Here is a 25,161-nt window from a genome sequence, read left to right on the forward strand (position 1 = left end):
CAAGGTCCAGCCCGGATCCAAGAGACTCCAGTTCGTTGATGTATCCCATCATCCGAAGACAATGGTCGTGAACTTGTTGACCCTTGGACATTTGTGTGGTCATGAACTGTTTCAAGACCTTTTGTTGAGTAGAACGATTCTGCTCTTCATACATTGTCCTGAGACTGTCCAATATGTCTTTGGCAAGTTCGATCTGATCGAACTGCCTCTGTATCGGATTGTCCAAGGAGGCAATGATGTAACACCGGGCAAAGGAGTTTTTCTCCTCCCATTCTTGATAGTCTCTCCTTCGGGCCTCAAAAGCCCTATCTCCCGGACGCTCCGGGGCAGGATTCTTTGCCACTTTGTCAAGTTTTTCAGAAGCAAGGACCAGCATAAGGTTCCTATACCAGTCAGCATAGTTTGGGCCCTTCAACTTGTTGTCATCAAGTAGCTTTGCAAATGATTCGTTTGCCATTTTCTAATAAAAGAGCAAACATCAGTCCATGACCTAATTTGATTCATGTTCATTTCATAGATATGGATTTTAATCTACGATCCATTTCCATTTATTCATCTCTAAGATTTCCCTCCTTTCTCAGTGATGGAGACTACGGGTTGTCTCTGGAGATGTGGGAAATCACATAGGGTGCATGAGGCCAACTGTTTCAGCTGCATAACCCCACCACCTTTCTGTGAAGGATCATATCCACTCATCATATGAGTTTTCCCTTTGGCCTCTGTCAGACAAGGTTCAGAGCCGTTTTCAGGTAAACCTTTCTGTCCAGTGAGTGCTTACCCATCATATTCGTGAACGCCAAGGTACTGTGAGAGAGTTCCCATTTTCTGGTGAAGCCCCTCCCACATCGGTCTATGACGCCCCTATCATCTTATGAAACACTTAGACAAGCCCAACAGCAAATGGATAGCCCATTTTCTGGTGCGTTTCCTCTTTACTGAAGGACCCATCCTTGTGCTAATGATGGAAGGCCTTTAGAGAGTTCATCATATGAATCTCCCTATCACATGCACTCATATTGTCTGGAGGGAACAGATAATTACGCCCTAGTTCTAACTTTAGGTCAAACCAAAGTGGCTCCCACTGACTTTCATAAAGCCAGATTTTGGTGGGCCTAAATCGGCTAGGGTTCCGCACGAGACCTCATGATGAGGTGTGGGGCCCACCACTGAGGGAGGTCATCCAATGACCAAAAAGGGACACCATGGCAATGATGTGCATTCAGCCATGGTGTGCGAAAGAGCCACTGTCAATTGAGCATGGGCCAAGTACTTATGGCCCATGTACGTAGCACATCACACATCCATACATCATATGCAGGGAAAAATTGATCCAATCAATTAATTATCTGTAAAGCCCATTTGAAGCCCATTTTAAATCCATAATATTAACCATTAATATTATTCAGGTATATGGGCCGAATGGTTCAACCCATATAGCTTTAAGGGTTAAGTGGGCTTTTAGCAGTTTTAACTGTTTAAAACTGGGCCTTTACAGGTTGGGCCGAATTAACCATTTAATTAAATATCAATCCTTAGGCCCATTAGTGGGAAAATTAGGACTGACTTTCAGCCTTGATTAAACCCTAGATTCGGTCCAAACAGTTTGAACCAATCTTGGTTTGAATGGGTCTAGGGTTTGATCTTTAATTAAATCTTTAATTCAAGAAAATAATCTGAAATTAATTACTGATAAAAGAAAAACAACAATCAGTAAATCAGGGCTGTTCGCACAATCCATCCTGCAAAACAGAGGTTAGATCACAGAATGCAGTTTCACAAACTGCAAATCGCAGATAGCGATTCTCCCATCTGTGAAACCTTCTTCTCTACGAAATGTCCCTTTCTGTGCCGCCATCTTCGTGTTAGACAGTTTTGTATGCCCTTAGCTTCAATCATTTTGATGTACTTTTGTTATTTAGTGGAAATAAATAAAGTGCATGTTTGATTCATGTTGTTTGGTTTAATTCTGTGTAAAACCCTAAAACTGGACATTTGTAGAGACTCATGTTAGTTTTAAATGTTCACAGCCGTTGGATAAGTCTGGGGAGATTTATCCTGCCAAGGCTGATACTGGTGTGCCACCAAGTGTTGGGATGGCCTGTCTCAGCCATCAGGGTAAGACCCGAGGCACATACAGCATGGGATTACTTGAATCCTTGAACCGGACCAGATTTCCAGTCTTGCCCTGGACCTTGGAGATAGATGGGCAAAACTGGAAAGTTACACCTGACCCCTAGACTCGATTATGACACTTCACTAGGTGCTGGATCAGGCTGCCTTTGATATGCCAATCAGTGAGATCCTTAGTGGGGATCAAAACCTGGGTATGTTGGGGCAGTTTGAGAATTCATCTGAGTGGGTGGTCATAGTGACAGAATCAGCCACTTTGTCGGACAAAGGGTAATGATCGGGAATGCACTCTCTCTGATGGAAACCAAACTGCCGGCAGTTGATTTCAATCGTTGGAATTTTGTTTTTGCAAAATTAATATATTTACATATATATGTACGGTTTCAAAATGTTTGCAAATGGTTTTAATTCCCGGGATCCATGTGAGAGGAGAGTGCGGCACTGTTCCTTGCAGCCGAGGGAGAGGTCCTCTCTTGTCGGGCAGTGCTTGATCATTAAGGGCTGAGAGGTTAAGTGTAAGACCATTTAGGACAATACCTGATGGGCTAATCTTGCACCTGCCCACAGTCCCTGGGTTTTTATAAGATGGCTTGGCCCAGGGACCACTTAATGTAAGTGTTGGGCCCATAGGGTTCATACGATGGACTCAAGGGGTTCATTGAGATTTTCAGTGAATTTGGCTGGGCCTTGTATTAAAGGCTGGGCCGAACCCATGTGGCTGGTGTGTAGATCAATGCTTGGGTCCCACGCCATACAAAGAAGCCCAACTGGGCAGCAGATTGGAAACTAATTAAACACTGAATACTTAATGGGCCAAAAGCCCATTTCGAAGTGGGCTGATATGATCACCCATCAATGGGGCGAATTTGAGATTGCAGTTAGCAAAAAGGATTGGGCTCTTAGCCTTATCCACTCTTAGAGACCAAAATCAAATCAGATTTGAATCTGGTAACCTCCTGATAAGATCAGGAGTAAGCTAACTCTATCTGGGAAAGGGATTAAGATTATCCCCTATCCAAATACTGATTTGGATTGGGATAACTCCTAATTAGGAGATTTCTTAATCAAGAAGAAAGGAGGAGATTTTCGAATGAACCAAGAGGGAGAAAAATCAGATTTCGATCCAAGGGGTTTTGGTAAGCAAGAAGGGTTCCTGCGATTTGAGATTAGATCTCATACTCTCCAGAAAAGAAAACAGTTCAGCCTTTTCGTTTCTGGAGATCTCCTCCTGCCGCCGCCATCTGCATTGTTGCAAGATTCGATCTTTGCAGAAAAGAAAGTCAAGAAACCAGTTCTTGACATCAGTCTTGCAAGAAAGACTGAAAGAATTCAGTGTTTAGTACATCCAGGGGATTCTTGTGAAGGATCCAGTGTGTAGGACGCACCCTGCTGGTTCTGTTCCATCCACAGCTGTGTCATCTTCAGCAGGGACAGATCTTGGAGCATTCTTTGGGCGTGAACACCAACTTTGGGAGATACTGCTTCTCCGGATCAGGTATAATCCTCCCATTTATCTTTTGGTACAGATCTGGTTTGATTAGGGTTCAAGTAGATCCTTGAATATTGTATTCTAAATTCAGGGAATATGATTCCCAGTTGGGAGAAGGTAGGAAATTTTTGAAATTCGCCCCACCCATTCCGCAACCTTCATGGCGTCCATTAGATGGATCCTACCATTCTTTCAGTGGTATCAGAGCCACAGGTTCGAATCTTGAACCAAAAGAAAATCAGATCTGACCCTGCGCAGATGGATAGAAGGTGTTCTTTCAAGATTTGCGCAGATTGTTTTCTTTTTTTCAAGAAACTGTTTCTTGTTAAGGGCGATTGATCTGAAATTAATTTCTATTAAATCCAAAATTTATTTGGAATTGTTCTTTATTTATTTTGATTTAATGGACTGTTCAAACCTGGAGATCGCAGTGCAGTTTTAGCGCAGATGGTGTGCGCACCCTTTTTCTTTTCTATTTATTTATTTCATTCAATTCGGTCTGTAAATAATTTTTTTTTATTTTTAGACTGAATGTATAGGATTTGATCAAGAATGTAATTAATAGAAATAGGATTTCTGTTATTTTTCTGGATTAAAGAAGATGGAAGAAGATGGCGGCGCTGGAGATTTGCAGATGGAGAAATCGTTTTCTGCGATTTGCAGTTTATGAAACTGCAACCCTTGTGATTAACCTCTGTTTTGCAGGTGGTGCGAACAGTCCATAATTGTTTTGTGTTTGCTAGAAATCAAAACTATTAATTTCAGATCATTCAATAATTAATTCTTGAATTGAAAATCAGTTTTGGACCATTTCGGACTAGATTGGACCAAAACTGTTTGGACTGAATCTGGGTTTCGAAAGGGGCTGTTCTCAGTCCAATTGTCTCACACTTTCGTTCCAAATCTGATGTTCAATTACAGGGATTAATTCGGCCCACCTGTAAAGCCCAGTTTTAAAGGGTTAAAACTGCAAAAGCCCATTATTGTGAGATAAGCTGTATGGGCCGAACTGCTATCTGCGATTCAGCCCATACACCTAGTGGACATTAATCGTTAATGACTTGGTTTTTAAATGGGCCGTTGAATGGGCTTTACAGCAATTAATTGATTGGATCAATTCCTCCTTTACATGTGATGTTTGGATGTTTGATGTGCTGCGACCATGGGCCATAAGTACTTGGCCCGTGATGACTCGTTAGTGGCTCTTGCGCACACCATGGCTGAATGCACATCATTGCCATGGTGTCCCTGAAGGTCATTGGATGACCCCCTCTTTGCCTGGTGGGCCCCACAACCCTGAAAAGGGATGCGTACGGAACCCCTAGCCGATGAAGGCCCACCAGAAATCTGACTTTATGAAAGTCAGTGGGAGCCACTTTGGTTTGACCTAAATTAGAACTAGGCCGTGATTTTGTTCCCTCCAGCAAATATGAATGCAAGTGATAGGGAGATCCATATGATGGACTCTCTAAAGGCCTTCCGTCATTAGCACAATGATGGGTCCATCAGTAATGAGGAAACGCACCATAAAATTGGGCTATCCATTTGCTGTTGGATCTGTTAGAGTGTTTCATAAGATGATAGGGGCGTCATAGACCGATGTGGGAGGGGCTTCACCAGAAAATGGGAACTCTCTCACGGTACCTTGGCGTAACCTGAATATGATGGGTGTGCACTCACTGACAGAAGGGTTTACCTGAAAACGGCTCTGAACCTTGTCTGACAGAGGCCAAAGGGAAACTCATTTGATGAGTGGATATGATCCGTCACAGAAAGGTGGTGGGGTTATGCAGCTGAAACAGTTGGCTTCACGCACCCCATGTGATTTCCCACATTTCCAGAGACATTTCGTCGTCTCCGTCACTGAGATAGGAGGGAAATCTCAGAGATGAACAAAATGGAAATGGAACATAGATTAAAAGCCATATCTATGTAGGTAAACATGAATCAAACTAAGGTTGTGGACTAATGATTTTGCTGTTTTATCAGAAAATGGCAAACGGTCAATTTGCAAAGCTTCTAGACGATAACAAGCTTAAGGGCCCAAACTATGCCGACTGGTACAGAAATCTTATGCTGGTCCTAACTTCTGAAAAGTTAGACAAGGTAGTGAAAAATCCTGCCCCGGAACGTCCGGGTGATAGGGCTTCTGAGGCCCGTAGGAGGGACTACCAAGATTGGGAGGATAAGAACTCCCTAGCCCGCTGCTTTGTCATTGCCTCATTAGACAACTCAATACAGAGGCAGTTCGATCAGATCGAACTTGCCAAGGACATATTGGACAGTCTAAGGACAATGTATGAGGAGCAGAACCGTTCTACTCGACAGAAGGTCCTGAAATTGTTCATGACCGCGCAGATGACCAAAGGGCAGAAAGTTCATGACCATTGTCTTCGGATGATGGGATACATCAACGAACTTGAAGCTCTTGGATCCGGGCTAGATCTTGGCACGCAAGTGGATGCCATCCTAAATTCTTTGCCCTCTTCCTTCAATGCGTTCACTATGAACTACAATATGAATAAGCTGAATGTCAGCGTCCAGGAACTCAGCAATATGTTGCAGAGGGCCGAGGATTTACTCAAGAAGGATGAGCCTGTGGTTATGCTTGCTGAAGCTAACAAATCGGGCAAGAGAAAGAGAAAGGCAAAGAAGCCCCAGAAGAAGACTACCAAACCCAAGAAGCAGAAGAAGAACAAGGCATCTGATGTCTGTCACTTCTGCAAGCAGACCGGCCACTGGAAGAGGAACTGTCCTACCTACCTGGAATCTAAGAAAGGTAATATCGAAACTTGTGTCATAGAAACTAATATGTTAGTTACTTCTGTGTCCTGGTGTGTTGACTCCGGGGCTTCAACTCATGCGTGTAACTCACTGCAGGGGTTCAAAGTTAGCAGAAGGCTGAGTGAAGGTGAAGTGACACTGTTCTTGGGAACAACTGCAAGTGTTGCAGCTACGGCAATAGGAACCGTAGAATTAGTTTTTAAAGAAGGAGTCCTTGTACTTAAAGATTGTCTTTATGTACAGAACTTGAGAAGGAATTTAATTTCTGTTTCAAAATTGTGTGCTGATGGATATACTGTTTACTTTAGTAATATGATTACTGTTAAACGGAATAACAAATTCATCGCATGCGGGGAGCTAGAGAACGGACTCTATGTTCTGCATCCTTCTTTGGAAACTAACTTAACCGAAACTACGTCGGTCGAAAATCCCAAGAAAAGGACTCGTGATACAGTAAATCTCACGTGCCTCTGGCATTACCGACTTGGCCACATCGGTGTCGACCGAATCACAAGACTGGTAAAGGATGGTCCTTTGGATTTTCTAACCGTAGAAAATCTTCCCACTTGTGAACCTTGCCTCCAAGGTAAGATGACTAAGCGGCCATTTGACGGTAAGCCTGAAAGATGTGCAGGCACACTTGACCTAATACATACTGATGTATGTGGTCCCCTGAGTGTTAGGACACGGAATCAACACGTGTACTTCATCACCTTTACAGATGATTTTTCACGATATGGTTACGTGTACCTAATGAGACATAAGTCTGAATCATTTGAAAAGTTCAAAGAGTTCAGACAGGAAGTCGAGAAACAGTTAGGGAGAGAAATTAAGGCCCTTCGATCAGATCGAGGTGGCGAGTATCTCTCTGACGAATTCAGGGACTACTTAAAGGCCAATGGGATAGTGTCACAACTGGCTCCTCCTGCTACACCTCAACTCAACGGTGTTTCAGAGAGGAGAAATAGGACCTTATTAGACATGGTCCGGTCACTTCTCGTACGCTCAGAATTACCCACATCCTTTTGGGGATACGCATTAGAGACTGCTACCTACGTGCTGAATAGGGTTCCAACCAAATCAGTTCCGAAAACTCCATATGAACTTTGGACCGGAAGGAAGCCAAGTGTGAGACACTTGAAGATTTGGGGTTGTCCTGCACACGTTAAAAGAACAAGTGCGGACAAGTTGGAATCTAAAACCAGCCGTTGCCTGTTTATAGGCTACCCAAAGGATTCGGTGGGTTATCTATTCTATGACCCAAGTGAGCAGAAAGTGTTCTGCAGTCGAAACGCCCGATTCTTAGAATCCGATTACATCCTGGACACCCATCGTCAGGAAATAGTTCTTGATGAGGAGAGCTCAGGAGCAGTGGGAGATGACCCACAAGTTCCAGGTAATGACCAACCTAGAAGGTCCACCCGGGTATCCAGACCACCAGTCCGATATGGTTATGACCAGGATAGTTACCTGGTGGAAGCCTTGACTAGTGAAGAGGATCCCGTGTCTTACGCGGAAGCTATGTTAGACATAGACTCCCAGAAGTGGGTGGAGGCCATGAGAGCCGAGATGGACTCAATGGAGACCAATGGAGTCTGGACTCTAGTGGATCCGCCCTCCGGGGTAAAAGCAATTGGTTGCAAATGGATCTACAAGAGGAAGAAGGGCCCCGATGGCAGGATTGAGACCTTTAAAGCTCGTTTGGTGGCGAAAGGGTATACTCAGAAAGAAGGCATCGACTATGAGGAAACCTTTTCACCGGTGGCCATGCTTAAATCCATTAGGATCCTGCTAGCTGTAGCAGCGTACCATGATTACGAGATTTGGCAAATGGATGTCAAAACAGCGTTCCTGAATGGAGATCTTAGTGAAGATATCTACATGCAGCAGCCGCAAGGCTTCATTGCTGCTGGTCAGGAACACATGGTATGTAAACTTAATAGATCCATATATGGACTTAAGCAGGCTTCTAGGAGTTGGAACATCCGTTTTGATTCTGCAGTCAAAACGTTTGACTTTGAGCAGAATCCGGATGAGCCCTGTGTTTACAGGAAATCCAGTGGGGATAAGATCACCTTTTTAGTCTTGTATGTGGACGATATCCTACTCATTGGGAATGATGTAGGAATGTTGACTTCGGTCAAGGTATGGCTATCACAGCAGTTCTCCATGAAAGATCTTGGAGAAGCTTCATACATACTGGGTCTTCGACTCTATAGAGATAGATCGAAGCGGATAATTGGATTATCCCAGGCTGCTTACATTGACAAAATTGTCAAAAGATACAGCATGGAAAACTCCAAGAAAGGAAACGTTCCTTTCAGGCACGGAGTCACTCTCTCCAAGAAGATGTCTCCCAAGACTTCTGAGGAGATTGAGAGCATGAGAGACGTTCCCTATGCCTCAGCTGTGGGGAGCATCATGTATGCCATGTTGTGCACTCGCCCGGACATAGCTCAGGCGGTGAGTGTGGTAAGCAGATTCCAGGCAAACCCAGGACAGGAGCATTGGACTGCTGTGAAGAACATACTCAAATACCTTCGAAGGACGAAAGAGTTTTGTCTGGTATTCGATGGTAGTTCACTGCAAGTTCTAGGGTATACCGATGCCGATTTCCAGTCGGATCCAGATGATAGAAAGTCTACATCTGGGTATGTTTTCACGATAGGATCGTGTGCTGTTTGCTGGAAAAGCAGCAAACAGGGGTCCACTGCAGACTCCACAACCGAGGCCGAGTACATTGCCGCAAGTGAAGCTGCCAAGGAAGCCGTGTGGATGAAGAAATTCATACACGAATTGGGAGCGATTCCATCCAGCACATCACCCATCCCGTTGTTGTGTGACAACAATGGAGCGATCGCCCAGGCTAAAGAGCCTCGGGCCCACTCGAAGTCAAAGCACATCGAGAGGAAGTACCATGTACTGCGGGAGATCGTTGGTAGAGGGGACGTCCTAATTCAAAAGGTAGCATCAGCGGATAATGTGGCAGACCCATTGACTAAGCCACTGACACAGAAGGTGTTTGAGAAACACGTGGAAAGTATGGGACTCCGGCTTGTACCAGATTGGACCTAAGTGCAAGTGGGAGCTGTTAGACAGTTTTGTATGCCCTTAGCTTCAATCATTTTGATGTACTTTTGTTATTTAGTGGAAATAAATAAAGTGCATGTTTGATTCATGTTGTTTGGTTTAATTCTGTGTAAAACCCTAAAACTGGACATTTGTAGAGACTCATGTTAGTTTTAAATGTTCACAGCCGTTGGATAAGTCTGGGGAGATTTATCCTGCCAAGGCTGATACTGGTGTGCCACCAAGTGTTGGGATGGCCTGTCTCAGCCATCAGGGTAAGACCCGAGGCACATACAGCATGGGATTACTTGAATCCTTGAACCGGACCAGATTTCCAGTCTTGCCCTGGACCTTGGAGATAGATGGGCAAAACTGGAAAGTTACACCTGACCCCTAGACTCGATTATGACACTTCACTAGGTGCTGGATCAGGCTGCCTTTGATATGCCAATCAGTGAGATCCTTAGTGGGGATCAAAACCTGGGTATGTTGGGGCAGTTTGAGAATTCATCTGAGTGGGTGGTCATAGTGACAGAATCAGCCACTTTGTCGGACAAAGGGTAATGATCGGGAATGCACTCTCTCTGATGGAAACCAAACTGCCGGCAGTTGATTTCAATCGTTGGAATTTTGTTTTTGCAAAATTAATATATTTACATATATATGTACGGTTTCAAAATGTTTGCAAATGGTTTTAATTCCCGGGATCCATGTGAGAGGAGAGTGCGGCACTGTTCCTTGCAGCCGAGGGAGAGGTCCTCTCTTGTCGGGCAGTGCTTGATCATTAAGGGCTGAGAGGTTAAGTGTAAGACCATTTAGGACAATACCTGATGGGCTAATCTTGCACCTGCCCACAGTCCCTGGGTTTTTATAAGATGGCTTGGCCCAGGGACCACTTAATGTAAGTGTTGGGCCCATAGGGTTCATACGATGGACTCAAGGGGTTCATTGAGATTTTCAGTGAATTTGGCTGGGCCTTGTATTAAAGGCTGGGCCGAACCCATGTGGCTGGTGTGTAGATCAATGCTTGGGTCCCACGCCATACAAAGAAGCCCAACTGGGCAGCAGATTGGAAACTAATTAAACACTGAATACTTAATGGGCCAAAAGCCCATTTCGAAGTGGGCTGATATGATCACCCATCAATGGGGCGAATTTGAGATTGCAGTTAGCAAAAAGGATTGGGCTCTTAGCCTTATCCACTCTTAGAGACCAAATTCAAATCAGATTTGAATCTGGTAACCTCCTGATAAGATCAGGAGTAAGCTAACTCTATCTGGGAAAGGGATTAAGATTATCCCCTATCCAAATACTGATTTGGATTGGGATAACTCCTAATTAGGAGATTTCTTAATCAAGAAGAAAGGAGGAGATTTTCGAATGAACCAAGAGGGAGAAAAATCAGATTTCGATCCAAGGGGTTTTGGTAAGCAAGAAGGGTTCCTGCGATTTGAGATTAGATCTCATACTCTCCAGAAAAGAAAACAGTTCAGCCTTTTCGTTTCTGGAGATCTCCTCCTGCCGCCGCCATCTGCATTGTTGCAAGATTCGATCTTTGCAGAAAAGAAAGTCAAGAAACCAGTTCTTGACATCAGTCTTGCAAGAAAGACTGAAAGAATTCAGTGTTTAGTACATCCAGGGGATTCTTGTGAAGGATCCAGTGTGTAGGACGCACCCTGCTGGTTCTGTTCCATCCACAGCTGTGTCATCTTCAGCAGGGACAGATCTTGGAGCATTCTTTGGGCGTGAACACCAACTTTGGGAGATACTGCTTCTCCGGATCAGGTATAATCCTCCCATTTATCTTTTGGTACAGATCTGGTTTGATTAGGGTTCAAGTAGATCCTTGAATATTGTATTCTAAATTCAGGGAATATGATTCCCAGTTGGGAGAAGGTAGGAAATTTTTGAAATTCGCCCCACCCATTCCGCAACCTTCATGGCGTCCATTAGATGGATCCTACCATTCTTTCACTTCGATCCATAATTAAAATAAATAGAAATCCTATTTCTATTAATAATTACATCAGATCGAATACCTATACATTGAGTCTAGAAAATAAAAAAAAAAATTATTTACAGACCAAATGTAATAAATAAATCAAGAAACTGCAAATCTTGCAGGTTCCCTGCGCAAACCAAGATTTCGATCTCCTCTTGTACGAACAGCCCATAAATCAAGAAAATCATAAAGAACAATTCTAAATAATAATCAGATTTATATAAAATTAATTTCAGATTATTCGCCCATTAATTTTGGGAACAAATTTCCCAAAACCCAAATCTGCGCAAATTGGGTAGAACACCTTCTGCCCAATTGCGCAGGTTCAGATCTGAAACAAACTGGTTCAAGATTTGAACCTGGCTCTAATACCACTGAAGGGATGAGAGATCCATCCTATGGACGCCCAAAGATTGCGGAATAAGGGGCGAATTTCAAAAAATTTATCTCTCCCTTTCAACTGGGAATCGTATTCCCTATTTAGAAAATCATATTTTCAAGCATCAATCTTGAACCATAAACTGAACCAGATCTGAACCAAAAGGAGTGGGAGAGGATTATACCTGATACGGAGAAATACTATCTCCCAATGGAGGTGTTCACGCCCAAGGAAGGATCCAAAATCTGCTCCCACTGAAGATGGCGCAGTGAAGGATGGAGCAGAATCAACAGCGTTCTTCAAAAGAACTTGACCCTTCGCAAGAATCAACTGGATGCCTGTGAGTACAGCTCCAACCGATCTTTTCCCAAAAGATTGAGATCAAGATCAAATCTTGATTGCTCCCAAGAACTGGAGATCGAACTGAAGGAATGGCAATGGCAGGAAGGTGGCGCAGGAGAGAATTCGCAGTATGCAGGAAATCTCTCAATCTCTCTTTCTCTAAGAGAAGAATGCTGTTGATGATGTTGTGTTCTTCAAGGCTGCCGCCCCCTTCCCCTTTTATAATCTTAAAAGGATCAGCTCCTAATCAAATTAGGAGTTGCTAATCCAAATCATATTTGGGTTAGAAGTCCCTTAGTGATAAGGGATAATCCTTATCTTATCTGCAGATCAGATTAGCTGTCTCCTAATCTAATTAGGAGGTTTCCAGATCTAAATCTTATTTAGATCTTGGACTCTCTGAGTGGATAGGGTCTAAGCCCAATCCTTTTAGCTGACCCACTTCAGAATTCGCCCCCTTTAGATGACTGATCAAATCAGCCCAGTTCGGAATGGGCTTAAGGTCCATTTAAGGTTATGTACTCAAAAACCTTCCAAATTGCTGCCCAGTTGGGCTTCCTTGTATGGCGTGGGACCCAAGCATTGATCTACACATCAGCCACATGGGTTCAGCCCAGCCTTTGTTACAAGGCCTGGCCGAATGCACTGCTGAAGATAGTGTACCCCCTAAAACCCATCAAATGGGCTCTATGGGCCCAACACTTACACTAAGTGGTCCCTGGGCCAAGCCATCTTGTAACACCCAGGGACTGTGGGCAGATGCAAAATTAGCCCATCAGGTGTTATCCTCAATGGTCTTACACTTAACCTCTCAGCCCATAATGATCATACACTGCCTAACAAGAGAGGACCTCTCCCTCGGCTGCAAGGAACAGTGTTGCACTCTCCACTTATATGGATCCCGGGAATTAAAACCTTCTTGCAAACATTTTGGAAACCATAATATATATACTTTTATATCTTATATACAATATATTTTGCAAAACAAATCTCAACGGTTGAAATCGGCTGTCGGCAGTCTTGGTTTCCATCAGTGAGAGTGCATCCCCGATCATTACCTTTGTCCGACAAAGGGGCTGATCCTGTCACTATGATCACCCACTCAGATGAATTCTCGGACTGTCCCAACATACCTAGGTTTTGACCCCCGCTAAGGATCTCACTGATTGGTACATCAAAGATAGCCCAATCCAACACCTAGTGCAGTATCATAATCGAGTCTAGGAGTCGGGTGTAACTTTCCAGTTTTGCCCATCAATCTCCAAGGTCCAGAGCAATGCTGGAAATCTGGTCCAGTTCAAAGATTCAATTAATCCTACACTGTATGTGCCTAGGGTCTCACCCTGGCAGCTGAGACAGGCCACCCCAACCGACTTGGTGGCACCACAGTGTCAGCCTTGTCAGGATAGGTCTCCCCAGACCGACCCACTGGCTGTGAACATTCTAAACTAACACGAGTCTCATTAAGTGTCCAGTTTAAGGGTATTACATAGAAACATACCAAGGGAACATGAATCAAATATGTATCTTTATTCATTTACAATAAACTCATAAAGTACATCATTCTGATTGAAGTTAAGGGCATACAAAACTGTCTAACAATTTATGTCCAAAAGAAAATCAAGATGATAGCTAAGAGAAATCATCTCCATGAGGGTCTGGATAGCACTCGGATGGAGTTTCCCCAAAGAAATACCATAAAGAAAGCACCTCAACAATGAATGGGTGCAAAGGAAATCGGAGGTTGCAGGTTGGTGATCAATGCCTCCTCGAAGACACAGACCTCGTCTTGGCCATAGCTCCATGGGAATTGGCCCAAGCCAGGATAGATACAATTGAACACAATGGGAATGTGAAATACTGAAACTAAACTAGCAATCTCTTCCCTACTTGGCTTGCTAGGACCGAACTTGGAACTGACCTCCTACTCTTGCTAAGACATTGAGGCCTCGGTGTGGGAACCCTATCGATCTCACGCAGAGGTCCCTTCCTCAGCCCTAGCAAAATAAGACAACCCCCCTTCGGACTCACTTGAGGACATGACTAAAGAATGGAAAAGAACTCACCAGTTTTTAGAAAATAGAAATCGACTTTGGGTAAATCTCACTCACCGATCTGATAGTGATCCCCAGCAGAATTCTCCTCTAACCAATCACCCCACTCCCTTGTCGGAAATCTTAGAACAATAAGAATGGGACCCCAGCGGGGACCCCCCTATTTATAGCCTTGGGTGCAGAAAATCGACGGATGAGGCATCTTGGCATCAAATTGACGGTTGAGAAAGTCATATTGCTCACGAGAGAAATTGAATTTTAAATTTTGAGCACTCAACTTGCATGCCAACCTAGAATTTGAAATTTGAATCTTGTTGCACGCTTGCCCGCCCTTGAGCCGAGTTGGGCGAACATGTCAGGCGATTTGGAAACCAACCGAACAAGTCACTGTAGGCCGAAGAATGACTGCAAACTACTCCATTCGCCAGACCGGCAGTGACTCGGGAGTGGGGCAATTGATGAGGGGCGATTTGGCCCTCTAATGATATGAGGACACGTGGCACCGCAACATAATTAGGCGACGTCTTAGCACCACTCAAGTATGCCACGAAAGCACCCTAGACACCTTGAACCCGCCCGACGACCTCATCACCATCTCGGCAAATGAACTAAGAACCAGCTCGGCAAGTTGACAGGTTGGCATGAGAGGCGACCCACTTCTGTTGACCTAACCTGAGTTTGGTTAGCAACCTGCCTAATGTGTTGGGCGATCTTCTCCTTAAACGGGTTATTCTCTCCGACTTCATCGGGATCACAATGCAACGTTGGAAGAGCAATTTATCACCCCACCCGCTTCAGGCACGACTAGATAAATATTACCTGCTTACGTAGAGTCCACCTACGGGCGTGAAACCACCTCCAAACCAGGTGTGCCAGAAATCTCAAACGCGTTTCGTGAGCCACACGATAGCTTGTCTATATAAAGGTATCCCTTTCCTTAGAAAAGGTATGTGCAATTTAACTCTCAAGTACTCTAGCTCTCTTGCATTCTAGCAATCACGTCTCTAGTTCGCTAACTTAAGCATCGGATGCCCACTCGGATAAAGCAACCCGGATACTCTAATCTCTTTCTTGCACCTCAACCAGACAGCCTAATCAGCCCGACATCCGAGTTGTCCACCAACAGGGAGCACCAGATTGCACATCATCAAATTGCAATGAAGGGAATCTAGGTATCCTCGATGCACATAGATGGTTGTTTGCAATGAAAGCTTCCCTTGAACCTGTAAACGCGTTGCCAATCGAATCAAATACTTCTCCAAGGCCACCCGTCTCTATTCCACAAATTCCTGTTTATGCTTGATCTTCTGTATTAAGTGCAACATTTATGGCCAATAGAAGAGCAAATGGGTTGTCGGAAGTGGAGAGGTTGTTTTGCTTTTCAAAGTTTTCTGTTCGAGAAGATAGTAAGATGTTGTTCAAATGTTTAATGATGAATAAAATTATTTTCTATATTTCCGTTAATTTAAGGAAGTAAAGAATTTAGTCAATTGTAAAAAACGTGAGAGTATATATACATGGGAGTTGAGTTAGTCAATTTTGTTTTATTTTTTTTGGGAGAAGTATAAATCAGCCTAACTCAGAATTTACTCCCAAAGTATAGGAGGAATGCATCATGATGGTGAATTGATGTTAAATTCACGGGTAGGATGTGGTTTATAGGGGCACAGGGGTAATTGCAGGGGGGGCTGGAATTCAAAATTCTGCATAGTGTGTCTCCGTACTTTTCCCTATTTTTTTTTTTTTCACTGATTTGCATCGATCAGCCACAAATATTTCAAGAAAAGACGGCAATGAAACTAAACACAACCTATATCTTGCAATCCTGTATTTAATCAGCCTAGTGAAATTGAATACGTCAGCTATGGAAATTAATTCATCAACATTATTTGATCTGATTTTTTTATTTTCATCGCTGGCGTACCTGTACTTAATTAATTAATTAGGACCGTAGCATACATGAATTCTTTCTTGTCGAAATAACGGACTCTCAAGAAAATATGAACAAACAAACAATACATAACATGGATTCACATCAAACGGTCGTTGGTTCAGAACACTGGCGTCTTCCCATTTGATCGGGGTCGCACGCAACTCTGGTCGCTATAAAGCTTTTCTGTTTCTTATCGTTTCGGTCACCTGGCTGCGGCAGTGAAGTTAGAAATTAAAAAGGCGGCTCCCTCTCTCCCTCTCTCCCTCTCTCTCTAGATCGCTCTCTTCTTCTCTTCTGGTAAACATAAAACCCTCACATCCCTTCCCGTCCCACATTCTCAATTGATCGGTAACGAGTGAAACCGAAACTCAACATGGAGGTGGTGATGCAAGCACCGCCCAATATAGATTTCAACTTCGATAGCGCCTGCTCTTCTCCCTACATTAGCGCTCCTTCCAGCCCCAAACGTTTCGGTGAGTTCTACTTCAGCGCTCCAACTAGTCCTACCAGGGTTGCTGCCATCTACCGTGAAATCAACGACGGCCTTTCCGTGATTAGGACCAACGGCACATGCAGCAAAGATGGGCCTTCTTCTTCTACTGTCGTCCCATTTAACTGGGATGAGAAGCCGGCAGAACCCAAATCCAACGACAGCAACGAAGACGACTTCGCCTTTGATTTCAGCGGTCAGTTAGAGAGAACCTCTCTCACCGCCGATGAACTTTTCGATGGAGGCGTCATCCGACCCCTAAAACCTCCGTCGCGGTTGCAGGTTCCCGACGGAGTTGACGAGTTCCCCACTCGGAAGAGCGCTGCTTCATCGCCGAGGACGTCCAAGTCACCCATCTCACAGGGGAAAAAGATGTTCCGTGAAGCGTTCTCCCCGCGGCACAAGAAGGATTTCGATTCATTTGCAGCTGCAAGCCAACAAGAGCAAAAAGAACCAGAACACGATCGAGGGAGAGAAAGGGTCCCTGCTTCAAAATCTGGCCGCAGAGAGACCAGATCGCTCTCCCCTTTCAGGGTTTCTGAGTTTAATTGGGAGGAAGAACAACAGCAAAGCACAAAAGCCGCTTCCTCGAATTCGAAATCCTCCTCTTCTTACTCTTTGTCGTGGTTTTGCAAGGGCAGCAAGAAATGGAGATTGAAAGATTTTCTGTTGTTCCGAAGCGCGTCAGAAGGTCGAGTGACGGACAAGGATCCTCTCGGGAAATTCGCGGTGCCGTCGACGTCGAAGAAGCAGGAGTACGTGAAGAACTCGAGCATCCGGTCGACCGATAGCTCCGGGTCGGTATCCGGTTCTAGGAGAAGAGGGCCGGTTTCAGCTCACGAGTTGCATTATACAGTGAATCGGGCGGTCTCAGAGGAGATGAAAAAGAAGACCTTCTTGCCTTACAGGCAAGGGCTTCTAGGTTTCTTGCGGTTCAATTCGACGGTCCACGGTCTATCCAGGAGCTTTGGCTCCCTTACGCGATAATGATCCATAGATCTTTAGCTCTCTTTATTCTTGCTTTGAACCGTAGAAGCAAACCAGATAGACCGTAGCCGGTGGTCTTTCTATTTTGCGATTAATATATTATATAAGTAATATACTATTTATTAATTTCTTTATTCCTTGTAATTTTTGAATTGTATTAGAATAAAATGAAAGAAGTCGATAAAGCCAGCTTCGCTGGGGTACCCGTCTTCAAACCCTGAGATTGGAATCCATGGGTTGGTGGGTCCCGGCATTTATATATACTAATTTCATCTTCATGGTTTCCATTGTCCCAAAAAGAGGAAAAATAAATAAAAGAAACGATCGGTTCAAATAAAAGCTATTTGCATTTTAATTGAATAATTCAGGCTTAAATTCAATTATGCTCGATTTGAGTTCAATGTTAATCGAGTTTAAATTCTAGGGTAAGTTTTGATGTAGTGCAATCCGGCTGTTCTTAGTTGGAGGTGATCTGGGTTCCAGTAGACGACAGACTCAGTTGATATGCAAAAAGCGAATTAGAGAACCCAAGGGTGCTTACCCGGCGAGGTCGCTCCGATGCTTAAGTCAATACTTGATTGCGACCTGATAAGAGCTTAGAATGTAAGAGAGCTAATGAGGAGAGATTACGCGTACCTTTCACACCCAGGGGGTGGAGCCTTTATATAGTGGAGTCCTCGCGAGTTTTGCGGAGTGGTTCCGGGATCCTCATTACGATGACATCCGTTTCCGTGTTAATTGGGGATAACGCTGCCAACTGATAAGATTCATCACTTCCACCCGAATCAGACGGAGGAGATAATGCTAGCTATTACGAGGCGTGATCCTGTAAGGCGTAGAATCTGGTGACGAGATCTTCGGGGTTGCCAAGCGGTGGTTGACAATATTACCCGAGCTAGTGCCCTCTGAATCCGACTTGGTACGAATGTCGAGGTGCCTTGGGACCGAGGTGGTCCTAATGCGATTGTGCACCGAAGTGAACTCATCCTGAGGTGGGCTTGTCCCGAGGTGGACTTGCCCCGAGGTAGTTCGGTTATCCGAGCTCGATCCGTTGCAGACTTGGTTCATCATAGTGAGTTGTTACCCTACTGGTTAGGTCGTGTCCACGTGTCCCCTATTACTAGGTCGGGCCAAATCACCCTACATCAATTGCCCCCCCCCACCCCGAGCCAGGGGTCCTGACCCGGTGTGGGGAGTTCATGATGAGCCAAGTGGATTTGGTCCGAAGTCTGAGCAGCTGGCCAGATGAATCACATGTCGGATTTGTTCGGCCACCCGGCTCAACTAGGAAAACCCAGGTCATATATGGCCTACGTGCGGACATCACACGATCTATAAACTTCGAGGACGTCAAAAAACGCGCTAAACCGATTTTATCCTCGGGGGTCACGCAACCGGTTTTCTTAGGAGCCGTTGGATCGCTTCGATCTCGACCGCTAGTTTTCGGACATAGCGGCTATAAATAGGGAATCCGTGACTCATTTTTCTCGCCACAAATTCTATGATTGAGCTCTCCCGAGGTCGCATCGGAGTCTTTCAGCTTGCTTTCCCTTTGTGTTTCGAGGTCATCCTTCTTTTTGGTGAGTTTGTGTTTTCCTTCGTTTGTTTTTCCTTTGCCTTTTAATCATGTCTAGTTCTAGCGTAGATAGGCTTTTAGGTAGTTCTAGTGAGGTCGAGGATGCCGTGGTACAATCAGCGGCCCCTGCTGGGGAGGTCAGCTCGAGGCTGGGTGACTCCCCTCTTCAATCCTTAGAGGGAACTTCTGTGCCCGAAGTTGAGCCATCCCGGCTCGGGGAGACTGAGATTCAGGAAGAGGGCCCGTCCTCTAGAATGGAGGCCCCGTCTTCTTCCTGAGTTCGGGATCCAGATGACTTCGGTCCTACTTTGACTTCGGATAGGTTAATGTACCTAGTAGCTCACTATCGTCTTCCCGATAGCTTGGTCTTTAGTCTTCCATTAGGTCAATATCCTTGGGCTCATGATCACCATGAGCTCGCGGTCTTTGAGGAGCAGCTTGCGGCCGGGCTGCGCTTCTCGCTTCACCCTTTCATCATAGAGGTAGTTAAGTTTTTTAATATTACCATCGACCAACTACATCTGAACTCTATTCGGAAAATAGTTGGTACTATCTCCTTGCTCCACACATAATCGGCCTTTGTCCTTAGATACCTTCAGCTCAATCTGTGCGATCAAGCGAAATTCTGCTTGTCTGCGAGGGGACGTCAGACAAAGCTATTATTTTTCACCTCGTCCTGGGTTCAAAATCCTATTCGGCTGCCCGAACAAGGTTCCAGCCTGGAAGAGGAGGTATTTTATTGTCCGAAATCCCGAAGGGTGGTCTTTTCCAACTCACTGGAGGGAAGGTACCAAGGATCTCGAGGTGAGCTTGGATGTAGAAACTAGGGCAGTCATCAACTCGTGGAGGGACCTCGGCCTCGAGATGAAAGATTTCTTGGTCGAGGAGAAGCTTGTGCGAGCTAGTTTGAGCCCTCCTGGTAGGTTTCCGCCTTGGTTTTTTACTTTAAGGTTCTTTTTAGTTCGCGACTAACCTTTTGCTCTTGCAGTTACCATGCTGGACGTCAATGCCAAGGACCTTCTCAAAAGCGTCCAGAGAGGGAAAAAGAGGAAGGCTTTGAAGAAGCCTCACTGGGAGGCCAGTCCTTCAGCCCTTGCCTCATCCGAAGTCCTTGTCGTGGAGCCGATCTCTACCGGGCTCCCCGAGGAGGAGGTTCATCCTCGACCCCCCATGGTGGACCTGGATGATGACCAGGAGGAGGATGCTCAGCCTCATGAACCGGGGAGCACTTCTGTACCCTAGTAGGATAGCGTCCAACCTCACAGGCCGGAGAGCACTTCTGCACCAAGGTCCAAGCCCTCCAAGCAGAGCATAAAGACTCTTCAACTCGGAATGCGCAAGAGCAAGGATGTCGTCTTTCCAGACGAGGTCGCGGAGTGGGCTGACATGCCTATAGCCATGCTCGGAAGCCGAGCTTCCGGTTATTGCATGGTGGTAAGTATTTTACTTTACATTTTATTTCTTTGTCAATTTCAAATGTACTTGCCTCGGTTGTATTTGCTAGGTGAACTCTACCATCCATTCATTGATGTGCTAGTCTGATATCCATCTAAAGCGGGCTCAGGATGCCAAGGAAAAGGCACGGCAGCTTCATCGCGAACTGAACCTAGCTCGGGGTGAGATACTTCGGGCCAAGAATGAAGCTCGAAGTCAACAAGAGCTGATCTTGGCCATGACTGAGGAGAAGGAGAAGCAACAGGAACAAATCTCAACATTGACCGAGGAGAAGGCGAAGCTTCAACGAGAGAACGAGAGTCTCGAACGACGATCCAGGAGCGGACTAAGATCTTCGAGACCGCTATCCAAGAGGCGTGGGCTGAAGAAAGAAGCCACACCATCGAATGCTTCAAGGAATCCTCGGAGTTCCAAGATCTCCAGGTTGAATATGGATCGAGCTTCTACCACTCCAGCTTCAAGCTGTGCAGGTACTTGGTGCGGCAGAAGTTCCCCGATCTTGATCTCGGAGCCATCACTATGTCGGGCCTTACTTCTGAGGTGGCATAGGCGGCAAACGAGGAGCCTAGCTCGTCAGAGGAGGAAAGCGATGGTGAGATCGAAGAGGCGGGCCCCTCGGGCCAAGAGGACGCGAAAGAGCACACGAAGACCGACCCGGTTGACAGTCCTCACAAGTGAATCTGGCTTTTTCTTCTTTCTGTGTTTTAGATGTACGCCCCAAGGCCACCGAGCTCGGGTTATACTGAAATCTCTGTACTCACACTTTTTCTATCAATGAAATATAAACATTTCTGAGCAATCCTTGTGCGATAATATTCTAAGTGTAAATGGCTCCCAATCTGGGCAACAAGTGTATAGGTTACCCGACTTGTCGAGCTACCGAGCTGGACAATTAGTAGGGGCAACTTTACATAGTGTACGCTGAGGTGAGCGACATTGTAGTGTATATACCCGACCAATCCGTGCACGGGCTACTCATTTAAATGTCGGTTGTCCCTAACGGACCCAACCTGTTGATATATGCCGAAGTGGTTTAGACATCGTAGGGCTCACACCCGAGCTGTCTGCGCTTTAGGTATTAGAAGTACTTTGCCTATGTCGAAGAGGCAACTAGTACTTATATGCCAATGCCGAGGAGGCGACTGGGACTAGTTTGCCAAAGCCGAAGAGGCGATTGGGACTTATATGATGCCGAGGTCTTTTATCAGCTCGTCACTTTTAGTCCTTAGATTTTTGGGAGTGACTCGCAGTCCGCTCTCCAGTTCAACGATCACAGGTAGTATCGCCTTAAATTGCTGACGTTCCACGCTCGAGGTACTTGTCTTCCTTCTAAGGTTTCGAGCTCGTATGTACCTTTCTCGAGTATCCACTTTACTCGGTAGGGACCATCCCAATTTGGTTCGATCTTACCGACATCGGGCTCAGACACCATAACTTTCCGAAGGACCAGGTCTCCGATACAGAAGTGCCGCTTCTTGACCCGGGCGTTATAGTACCAAGCCACTCTTTGTTGGTAGGCTACGGTCCGGATATACGCGAGGTCCCGTACTTCTTCCACCAGGTTGAGGTTGGTACAGAGCTCATCATCATTGGTTTCTTCGTCATATGCCTTCAGGCGTAAAGTAGGCACCTTGATCTCGGCTGGGATTACCGCTTCTGTGCCATAGGTGAGGTTGAAGGGGGTTTCACCCGTGGCGGTCTTCACGGTAGTTCGGTAGGCCCATAATACACTGGGCAGCTCGTCTACCCATAGTCCCTTAGCTCAGGCTAAGCGGGCTTTTAGTCCACGGAGTATAGCTCTGTTCGTGACTTCCACCTGCCCGTTTGCTTGGGGGTGTGCCACCAAAGTGAAATTCTGCTGTATCCCCATCTCGGCACACCAGTTCTAAAACTTGATATCTGATGAGAGTAGAATTTATCATATTTTTATCCCCAATTATTATGTCTTTTATACCAAATTAGCATCTAATTGGACTCATATTTCTGTTCAGGGCATGAAAGAAGGCATCAGGAGCAAAGAAAGACAAATCGGATGATTTTTCACTATTTCGACATCATTCAGTAATCTGGGCCTAACTCGCGTATCCGAACTCCGAATGGACTGATTCAAGATCCACTGAAAAGATAAGAGAGAAATCCACAACTTTCAAGTTTTGGGATTTCGCAGATTCAGCCTGCATCGAAGTCAAATCTGGGCCCAATGTCGGGGAAAATTCGTAGGAAGGCTCAATCCGTAGCTGAAGCCCAACTTGCAGAAAAGCCTGGCTGAAGCCCAATTCGCAGAGGATGTCTAATACGAATCCAAGAACAAGAAACTGAGAAGAGTCCTTGCAGATCTAAATTCTTGATGTAATCTTAGAAAGATAAAGGGATTGAGTTCATTAGATAAAAAGATAATATTAGAATTAGGATAGGACTTTCTATGCTTGTAAAGATCAACTTCAAGAGGAAGTAGGAGACCACCCCCTCCCCTTTAAGCTATATAAAGGAGGGGGCAGATCAGCTTTAGGTATCACACAATCACTCAATCTTGGGGATTGAATCAAGAAGCAAGGAGCAATCAGTCAAGAAAGGAGCAAGAATTCAAGAAATTGCAAGAAGAAAGTGGCGGCAAGAGGAGGAGATCTCAACACCATGGGCGATTGCAAGAGTTCTTTCTTTCCCTTTGTTTGTTTTAATTCTTCTATCATGAACTGATTTGTTTCTTGCTAGGGCTGAGGAAAGCCTAATCATGTTAATGAATATATTTTTATCTTTATGATTTATCCAAGATTGTGATTTTCATATAGTCTATGAATTATTGTGCTTAATGCAATTAAGAGCTTGGCCACCTCTTAATTGATTTGAGTTATGTGAATGAATCGAGAGAGGAATTCACATAATCGATTGAATAATTCATAGTGTGAATTGAATGGTATATAGAGATATATATACATGATTCATCTGAATTTCACGGTTTTCTTGGACTTAATGCACTCCCATCTTGAGAGCTTTACTCGAGAGATCGAAGGGCTACCTGATGGGCGTAGGTTGAGTATATCTCGAGAGAGAATATTAAATAAAATTGGAAAGACCTCAACTTATGGGAATGACAAATAATCTTGGTTAATCGAACCCATCAATATTCATTGCATTGGTTAGGTGGACCAAAAGCCCTAGCGATTCCATCCATTGCAGATTCGATTAGTGATCACCCTTGCTTTTATTTTCTTATGCTAATTTTTATTTTCAATAGTTCTTGCTCAAATCTGAATTTTGTTTGTCTAGATAATTAGGGAAGATTGTGGTTCTAATACTTATTTTGTTAAAGCCCCATGGGAATGATATTTTATACTACTTGATAACTAGTACACTTGCTAGAGTGATATATTTATAGCTATCAATATCTTCGAACTGCTTACCATTGTCAGAGATAAGCACCCGAGGTAATCCGAAGTGGCATACTATACTCCTCCAAAAGAAGTTTTGTATGCTTCGAGCTGTGATTGTCGCTAGGGGTTCTGCCTCCACCCACTTTGTGAAGTAATCCACTTCTACCACTAGGAATCTCCTCTGTTCTGTCGCTGGCGGGAAGGGTCATGGGCTAGTGAGGTACTTCAGGTCGGCAGTAGGTTGGTGGTGGATGTTGGCGTGCCTTTGGCATTTATCACACTTCTTGACAAGCTCGAGTGCATCTGCCTTCATCGTGGGCCAGTAGTACCCCTGTCGTGGCGCTTTCTGGGCGAGAGCCCTACCCCCCAAGTGTCGGCCACACAAGCCTTCATGAGTGTCGCGGACAATGAGCTCGGCCTCTGAGGGTTGCAAGTAGCGCAATTAGGGGAGCGTGTAGGATCTTCGGTACAGCCGTCCGTCTATTATGACATACTTGGCTGCTTGTCGCTCTACCCTTCTGACCGCATTGCGATCTGCAGGGAGGGTCCCATGAAGCAGGTAGCTCGCGAGTGGGTCAATCCAGCTCGGCTCTGCTTGTGCAATAGAAGCGACCTCCTCTGCCCCCCCCCCCCCCCCCCCGGGAATGCTGGGTCGAGGTAGGTTATCTATGTACACGGTCCTCATGGTGTTGTCGCTCGTGCTGGCTAACCGGGACAAGGCATCGGCCTCAGCGTTCTCGGACCTTGGTATCTGCTTGATGAAATATGATTGGAAGTCGCGTAGAACTTCCCTAACCTTGGCTAGATAAGCAATCATGGTGGGGTCATGAGCTTCGTAATCGCCGGTGACCTGGTTGACCACGAGCTGGGAGTCGCTACAGATGACGACGTGTTTGGCTTGTACTTCGTTTGCTAGAGCAAGCCCGACTATCAGTGCTTTGTACTCCGCTTCGTTGTTGGATGCTACGAACACGAACCGAAGTGCGTATTCCAGCTTCACCCCACTTGGCCCGTACAGAATGATGTCGGCTCCGTTTCCTTGCAAATTATATGAGTCGTCTACATGGAGGATCCAGGGCTCCTCGTCCCAGGTTGGCCTT

At 45.2% G+C, this 25,161-nt stretch overlaps 1 protein-coding gene across 1 annotated transcript; it reads left to right on the top strand.

The window, feature by feature from the left end:
• The first annotated feature begins 16,215 nt into the window (after positions 1–16,215).
• LOC104610606 (uncharacterized) lies at positions 16,216–17,993 on the top strand. The gene has a single exon (XM_010277310.3). The coding sequence runs from the start codon at positions 16,556–16,558 to the stop codon at positions 17,657–17,659; it is 1,104 nt and encodes a 367-aa protein (XP_010275612.1). The 5' UTR covers positions 16,216–16,555; the 3' UTR covers positions 17,660–17,993.
• The last annotated feature ends 7,168 nt before the right edge of the window (positions 17,994–25,161 follow it).

The sequence above is a fragment of the Nelumbo nucifera genome, chromosome 1 (assembly GCF_055504915.1).
Source record: "Nelumbo nucifera cultivar China Antique chromosome 1, China Antique-T2T, whole genome shotgun sequence".
Lineage (NCBI taxonomy): Eukaryota > Viridiplantae > Streptophyta > Magnoliopsida > Proteales > Nelumbonaceae > Nelumbo > Nelumbo nucifera.